Source organism: Chiloscyllium plagiosum, chromosome 39 (assembly GCF_004010195.1).
Source record: "Chiloscyllium plagiosum isolate BGI_BamShark_2017 chromosome 39, ASM401019v2, whole genome shotgun sequence".
Lineage (NCBI taxonomy): Eukaryota > Metazoa > Chordata > Chondrichthyes > Orectolobiformes > Hemiscylliidae > Chiloscyllium > Chiloscyllium plagiosum.
The window spans coordinates 3633059-3641667 of NC_057748.1; the positions used below are offsets into that span (position 1 = coordinate 3633059).

At 46.8% G+C, this 8609-nt stretch overlaps 1 protein-coding gene across 1 annotated transcript in view; it reads right to left on the minus strand.

Annotated features, from left to right (window-relative positions):
* Nucleotides 1-8053, minus strand: part of LOC122542118 (ras-related protein R-Ras2-like) — a 41715-nt gene extending 33662 nt beyond the window's left edge. Inside the window, exon 1 of the mRNA XM_043679506.1 lies at nt 7836-8053. Within this exon, the coding sequence (XP_043535441.1) occupies nt 7836-7934 (99 nt within the window). The 5' untranslated portion in view covers nt 7935-8053. The remainder of the gene's footprint in view (nt 1-7835) is intronic.
* Between the last annotated feature and the right edge of the window lie 556 nt (nt 8054-8609).

Sequence of the window (8609 nt, forward strand, 5' to 3'; positions counted from 1 at the left end):
CAGTCCCAACCCTCAGACTCAGCACCGCCTTCTTGACCTGCAATCTTCTTCCCGACCTCTCCGCCCCCACCCCCTCTCCGGCCTATCACCCTCACCTTAACCTCCTTCCACCTATCGCATTCCCAACGCCCCTCCTCCCTACCTTTTATCTTAGCCTGCTTGGCACACCCTCCTTATTCCTGAAGGGTTTATGCCCGAAACGTCCAATCTCCTGTTCCTTTGATGCTGCCTGACCTGCTGCGCTTTTCCAGCAACACATTTTTAAGCTCTGATCCCCAGCATCTGCAGTCCTCACTTTCTTCATTCGTTCTAATTTGACTGATTGAGCTCCTGCTAGAGGATAGTTGGGAGTCAATCAGGTTGGTGTGGGACTGGAGTCACATATAGGCCCAGAACCAGGCTTCCCTCTTTCCAAATAAAAATAAACAGCATTACTGTTGACAGGTTCAGGATGGATAGGCAAGGTTTAGAAGAACATGGGACAAGTGCAAGGAAATAGGGTTAGTGTGAATGGACATTTTGACCAGCATGGACCAGTTTGGGCCAAAGGGCCTGTCTCCGTGCTGTAGCACTCTATACTGGATGCCCAGGTTTGTTTCATAAATGTGAAAAAACAAATTATTTCCAAATTTTGGAAACTCAACTGAAATTCAAACCCAACACGAGCAATGTTCTCATTTCCTGTCAATCACCAGATTGTTGCTCACCAGTTTCCTAGGCAACGGCCCCCAAAGCTTCAGATTAGCATCGCTCTGCTCCAAACTGCCCACAGTAGGGGTCGGAGGTGACCTGGTATACGCTGACCACATCTTCCTGAGCCAAGACGTCAGGACTCTCACTCCCCCATTGGCCGCTTCTGCTACCTATCGTACACACCAGATGTCCAGCCAAGAACAAGGCCAACCATGACTCAGCAAACAGCTCGCTGACTTTGGAGTCAGAGGAGTTAGGAGTTCAAACCCCCAATCCTGGACAGGAGCACAAAACGCAGTGCCAGTACTATCTTCCAGATAGGACTTTGAGCCGTGGCTGGATCTGCCCTCTCAAGTAGCACAACAGATCCCACAGCCACTGCTTTGAAAGGGGAGGCACGGTGGCTCAGTGGTTAGCACTGCTGGCACCAGGGTCCCAGGTTCAATTCTAGCCTGAGGCAACTGTCTGTGTGGAGTTTGCACATTCTCCCAGTGTCTGCATGGGTTTTCTCCAGGTGCTCCGGTTTCCTCCCACAATCCAAAAACGTGCAGGTCGGGTGAATTGGCCATGCTAAATTGCCCATAGTGTTAGGTACATTAGTTAGAGGGAAATGGGACTGGGTGGGTTACTCTTCAGAGGGTTGGTGTGGACTTGTTGGGCTGAAGGGCCTGTTTCCACACTGTAGGGAATCTAATCTAAACCCAACATCATTAAAAGCAAATCATAAAACATAGAACATTCCAGCGGAGTACAGGCCCTTCAGCCCCCGATGTTGCACCAACCTGTGAAACCAATCTGAAGCCCATCTAACCTCCACTACTCCATTCTCGTCCATATGCCAATCCAATAACCATTTAAATGCCTGTAAAGTTGGCAAGTCCACAACTGTTGCAGGCAGTGCATTCCACGTCCCTACTACTCGGAGTAAAGAACCTCTGACATCTGCCCTATACCTATCACCCCTAAATTTGAAGCTATACCATCTCATGCTAGCCATCACCATCAGAGGGAAAAGGATCACACCGTCCAACCAATCTAACCCTTTGATTATCTTATATGTCTCAATTAAGTCACCTCTCAAACTTCTAACGAAAACAGCCTCAAGTCCCTCAGCCTTTCCTCGTAAGACCTTCCCTCCATACCAGGCAACATCCTGGTAAATCTCCTCTGCATCCTTTCCAAAGCTTTCACATCCTTCCTACGATGTGGTGACCAGAACTGCATACAATACTCAAAAAAGGTCTTAGCGGGTTTTGAGAAGATTTCTAGCTCAGGTTGAGGTTCTGGATGTAGGTTTGCTCGCTGAGCTGGAAGGCTCATTTCCAGACGTTTCGTCACTTTACTAGGTAACACCTTTGGTAGGTCTTAGGGCAAAGCACTGCTGATGATTCCTGCTTTCTATTTATGTGTTTGGGTTTCTTTGGGTTAGTGATGTCAAAACAACACGACCTCTCTCACTAGTATCCTTACATACAGATAAGGAAGGATACCACTTCGTGGGGACAACACATCCATCCTAGGACAAGCCAAACAGAGACAAGCACGAGAATTCCTAGAAGCATGGCATTCCAACCGGAACTCTATCAAATAACACATGGGGTTAGACCCCATCTACCACCGCGAGAAAAGAACCGGCACAGACATCGCCACAGGAAATGACATCCACAGACCCAAGGAAACCCAAACATATAAATAGGAAACAGGAATCATCAGCATTGCTTTGCCCAGAGGCCCACTGAAGGTGTTACCTAGTAGGGTAACGAAATGACTGGAAATGAGCCTTACAGCTCAGCAAGCAACCCTACATCCACAATACTCAAAGGTGCAGGCACATGGCTCCTGTTAGCTGCTTGTGGTGCTCCCTGTGCCCACAAACCAGATGCTGGGTTTTCTACATCACACATCAATAGAGGGTTCCCCATTGGCAGGGAACCACTTGGGACTCACGTAGGGTGGGAAGAGGTGCTACGGAAATATAAATTCTTTCTTGACAGACTGACTCAGATTTCTACAGACAGATAGCAGTCTAACAACTGGGCAAAGCAACCTTATACCCCACCACATATTCCTCCCACAAAAAGTGAATTGAAAACAGGAATCGGTAGTTACAATCGACTATTGGCACACATTATGGCACAAGTCTAGGACTGGTGGGATTTGAAAACCTGGAACTTCTAGGTCAGAGGCAGGACACTTCCAGAGATAAGAGACCCTTGAACTGAGGGAGTGAACCTGGAATAACAGACAGGAGAAGATCAGCTCGGGACCAGGCAAAGAACAGCTGAAGCACTGTGGTAAAAGCAAATACTGCAGATGCTGGAAATCTGCAATAAACAGAGAGAGTGTGTTGGAGAAACTTGGCAAATCTGGCAGCACATGTGGAGACAGAAAGAAAACAGGGTCCATGTTAAGTTTGGTATGACTTGTCTGCCGACTCAGCTCTGTGGGAATGAAGGAAAGTCATACCAAACTGGAAAATTAACTGTTTCTCTCTCTGCAGACTGACTTTCTCCAGCAATTTCTCTCTTTTGTAAACACTTCTGTATTTGGGGTTGTCTTAAACTCAGGTTGGTTGTCCTGTGAACTCTTGACACAAACACCTCAGAAGTCTAATCCCACAGATTACTTTCGCTCCCCTCCCCCCAGCCTGCACATCCCTGGACACTATGGGGAATTTAATGTGGCCAATCCACCCCAACCAGCACATCTTTGGACTGTGGGAGGAAACAGGAGCACCTGGAGGAAACCCACACAGACACGGGGAGATTATGCAAAATCCACACAGATAGTCGCCCAGAGGGTGGAATCGAACCTGGGTCCCTAAGCAACTGCAGCGCCCAAAGTATCAACAGGATTGCCTGACTAGGAGGGATCACAATGATAGAGAAGCACATGGATGGATTTTGCAACAAGTTGAAAGTTTAAGAATGCATTCAGTCCAGGAGTAACGTCAGTCTGCAAACCAGCGGCTGAGAAATTAAGCAGATTTGATCCATGTTAACCCTGCTCTTTATGCATCCACAAGATGAGGGCATCGCTGCCTATCCTAATTGCCCAGAGGGCAGTTAAGAGTCAACCCCATTGCTGTAGATCTGGAGTTCATATGTAGGCCAGACCAAGTAAGGACGGCAGTTTCCTTCCCTGTAGGACATTAGTGAAGCAGATGGGGTTTCCAACAATTGAGAACAGTAGTAGAATCATCGATAGACTCTTAACTCCAGATTTATTTTCATTGAATTCAAATTCCACTATCTGTTGTGGTGGGATTTGAACCTGGGTCACTGGTGCATTATTAATCCAGAGGGCCGAGTGGTCTCAAGATAAAACCATTAGGCTATTAACTCCCATCATCTTTGGGGAAGGCATCTCCAGCCCCAATTGTTGTAATCACAACATTAGTAGGGAGAGCGCATTGGGGAGAGGGGTGAGTATATGGTGGGGGTGGGAAAAGGAGGGGAAGAAAAAGAGAGAAAGGGAGGGTGGTGCTGGGGATGGGAGAGGGGGGAGGGGGAAGCAGCAGTGCCAAATCCTGCTATCACTATTTTTCAGTTTAAAAAAAAATCACTCAACACCAGATTATAGTCCAACTGGTTTATTTGGAAGCACTAGCTTTCGGAGTGCTGCTCTTTCATCAGATGTGGAGCAGGATCACAAGACACAGAATTTATAACAAAAGTTTATCATTTCAGTTGCATGACACGGATCTTTTGCTGTAAATTCTGCATCTTGTGATCCTGCTCCACAGCTACCTGATGAAGGGGCAGCGCTCCGAAAGCTAGTGCTTCCAAATAAACCTGCTGGACTACAACCTGTGATTTTAAAACTTTGTACACCCCAGTCTAACACTGGCTCCTCCACATCATAGCTACCATTTTTCAGATAATCACTTCAATGACCGGTCTGTAATATCTCAGACCTTCATGCCCAGGGCTGTAGAGATTAAAAGTGCCTGTTACATTGTGCCAGACGAGCCTACACTGAGTTCGAGAGCAGCACCACCATTTCCCTGAGCAACTTGTTCCACCACAGAGCAGCTCCCGGTGATCATCTGCTCGGTGTTCCAGCTCCAGGTTTGTTTGGAAACTACCAGCGAATCCCCACCCAAGCCTGACCTCCGAACCCAGTCCCTGGAATTTTACCAACTGTGACGGGATTTAGGCCGAGATCCTGAATGGGTCAAGGGTCGCAGCAAGGCTGACCCCACTCTGTGTGTACACACACACACACATTATCATTCAAAAATAACAAAAAAAAAAGCCACGCAGCAAAAACAGGAAATGTGCAGCGGTTCTGAAAGTGAGGCAAGGGCTGGCCGGGCGGAGACAGTCCCCTCGGAGCGATTCTCAGTTTTCAAGAGGTTTTCTGCAACTTGAACTGGAGATAATCACCGCTTCAGAAACACGAAAACAAGGGGGAAGAGAAAGAGAGAGAGAGAGAAAAACAAAAAAAAAACTTTACATCCCTGGCTCCCCACCCAAAGAATGTGAAACCTGCCGGTTCTCGCTTTAATTGCTCCACAACATCCTGTGTTGCCAGACGTCATAACAGATCACTTAGTCTGCCCTGGTCTCACCTACATTCCTGCACTCAGTTCCATGGATAACAGAGCTCGTGTATTAGTTGGGAGACAGTGAAATCAAACTAGAATTAAAAAATCACCCACCACCAGGTTATAGTCCAAAGGGTTTATTTGGAAGCACTAGATTAGATTAGATTAGATTAACAGATCACTTAGTCTGCCCTGGTCTCACCTACATTCCTGCACTCAGTTCCATGGATAACAGAGCTCGTGTATTAGTTGGGAGACAGTGAAATCAAACTAGAATTTAAAAATCACCCACCACCAGGTTATAGTCCAAAGGGTTTATTTGGAAGCACTAGCTTTCAGAGCACTGCTCCTTCATCAGGTAGATTTTGGAACAGGATCATGAGACATAGCAAAAGATGATCATTTCAGTTGCACGACACTATGATCATTTGCTGTAAACTCTGTCTCATGACCCTGCTCCACAATCACCTGAAGGAGCAGCGTTTCCGAAAGCTAGTGCTTCCAAATCAACCTTTTGCACTATAACCTGGTGTTGAGAGATTTTAAATTTTGCTCACCCCAGTCCAACACCTCGTCAAACTAGAATTGATTTAGCAGCCCCTCAGGCAACAACAACTTGCATTTATTTAGCACCTCCAGCTGAGAAAAGAAAACGCTGGGGAGGGAAATGTTTCAATCATCAAACAAAATTTGACATCATCTTACCAGACTCGAGGTCAGGACAGATGACTAAAAGCTCTGAAGGAGGAACACCGGACTCGAAACGTTAACTCTGCTTTCTCTCTCCACAGACACTGCCAGGCCTGCTGAGTTTCTCCAGCACTCTCTGGTTTTGTTTCAGATTTCTTGTGCTTGGTTTGGTGACCAAAAGCTCAGTCAGGTCATAGGGAGGTTTTGAAGGGGAGAGACAGAGAGAGACAGACAGACAGAGAGAGACAGACAGACAGACAGAGAGACAGACAGACAGACAGACAGACAGAGACAGACAGACAGAGACAGACTGTGCAAGAGAGCTGAAGGTGGTGCCTCCCACACCTTTACCCATCCTCAAGCTATTTCTAAGCATAGCTGCTACCCTGACAGACTGGGCGGGCGGGGGGGGGGGGGTGTTGTTAGAGTGGGCTCAAATCTATTGTAACTCAGATAGATCTCCATGGCTTATATTGAGATCAGCGAGCAGCAACAGCCCCACACACTTGGCAGTCTCGACCCCCACTACTTTGGGAAACCCTGGCTTAAAATAAAATCACCATTTCAGAAACGTAGAAGATAGGAATAGGCCATTCAGCCCCCTCAAGCCTGCTAACCCACTCAACATGATCACCGCTGACCATCGAGCTCAATACCCTAATCCTGCCCTCTCCCTTCATCCCTTTAGTCACAAGTGCTATATCTATCTTCCTGCTGAAATCACATTACAGTTTGGCCTCAACTGCTTTCTGTGGGAGAGAATTCCCCAGGCTCCCCACTCTCTGGGTGAAGACATTCCTCCTCATCCCAGTCCCAAATGGTTTGCCTCTTATCCTCTGGTTCTGAACTCCCCAGTCATCAGGAACACCCTTCCTGTGTTTACCCGGTCTACTCCAGGTAGAATTTTCTAGGTTTTGATGAAATCCTCCACCACCATCCCCACCTCAATCCTTCTCAACTCCATTGAATAGAATCCTAACTGACTCTCTCTCTCTCCCCTGAACAGTCAGTCCTGCCACCCTCAAGAATCAACTTGGTAAACCTTTGTTGTACTCCCTCTATAGCAAGAGCATTCTTCCTGAGTTAAGGACGACAAAACTGCACACAACATTACGAACCGATGAAGAAAAAAACAGGGATCCACAAAAGACCAGAACTGGAGGGACACAGGAGAGCGATAAAGTTGGAAAAGGTTACAGAAACAGTTTTACATCTCCAACTCTGGGCCACTGAATGCCAGCTAGAATATGATGGTACACCACCCAGTCAAATCCCCACATAACATCAGGAACCGCTCACTGCGACAGTTTGAGTTAAATTACCAAATATACTCTTTCTTTAATAAAAAAAAACAAGTTTGCACAGGGCATCCAGAAAGTAGAGAACAGCGTTGTCAAACACACACACAGAACAATTCAAACCACTAACCTCACTAAATCATCCTCCTGCTCCTTCACAAACCAATCTGACCACAGTTAAAATAATTTTTTAAAACGTCACTTTGTCACCCTGAATCAGAGAACGAATCCTAAATTAAAGATCAAAACTCACCTCCCACTTGCAGAGGGACGAAAAATAATTGGGTTTTTTTTGCTGGTTTTAAAAACCCTCAGAGCCCACAAGAGGAGCTGGAACCCTTCAGAGAAAATGTAAATCCCCATCCCAGATAGTCAAGATCATTAACTTTATCAGTAATAAGCTGAATTATATAGATTTGTTTGTTTGTTTTTAAGAAAGTGAGTCTGGACCAGCTGAGGCATGACACTGTAGATCAGGAGTACTCAGAACACGGGCGGGTCTCTTTCCTCCGGCGCTAGTGAACTTATGTGAAAGTTTTCTAAAAAGTTTGTCCAAACTTTTTTTTCCTTGGTGTCTGTCTGCGCTCGGCGCGGCGCCCAGTTACCTGGATGAACTGAATAGTGAGAGCACTCTTGCCGACCCCACCGCCTCCCACTACGACCAGCTTGTATTTTTCCTGAGGACTGCTGTCTTTACCGCTCATCCTGCCGGCTGTTACAGCGAGAACTGCAAATGAGGAACCGAGCAAGCGAGCCGGCTGCTTACACTGGGGCTGGACTCAGCCTCGAATTCCGGCGTCCTCCCCTGACTAATCGCTGTTAATCTAGGCACATCCTAGTCTATGAATATTTATTGGGTTTTAGCTCCAGTCACTTCCCTTATTTGGTGAGCTTCTCAGTGACAAGGCCAAAAGGTTCTTTCTGGGTCCTAAAGAACCCAACTGTAGCTAAACCAGAAACCAAAACAGTGGAGACTCACCCAGACTCCAAACTTTAGCTTGCTCTCTATGTCTCGAATTCAGGAAAAAAGGAGGGGAACACGCCCCCCTCTACATCAAAGGAGCTGTGGTTGAGGTCCTCAAAGTCCTCAGGAGTGATGATAGCCTGTCCTGGACTTCCCACATAGACGTGACTGTCAGGAAGGCACAACAATGCCTCTTCTTCCTCAAGAGGCTCAAAAAATCCAACATGTCCATAAAGACCCTCACAAACTTCCACAGATACACCATTGAGAGCATACTGCCTGAGTGTATCACGGCCTAATACAGCAACTGCTCTGCCCAAGACCGTAAGAAACTACAGAAGGTGGTGTGCCCAGCCCAGGACCATCACAGAAGCCAACCTCCCATCCATGGACTCCATTTACACTTCTCACTGCT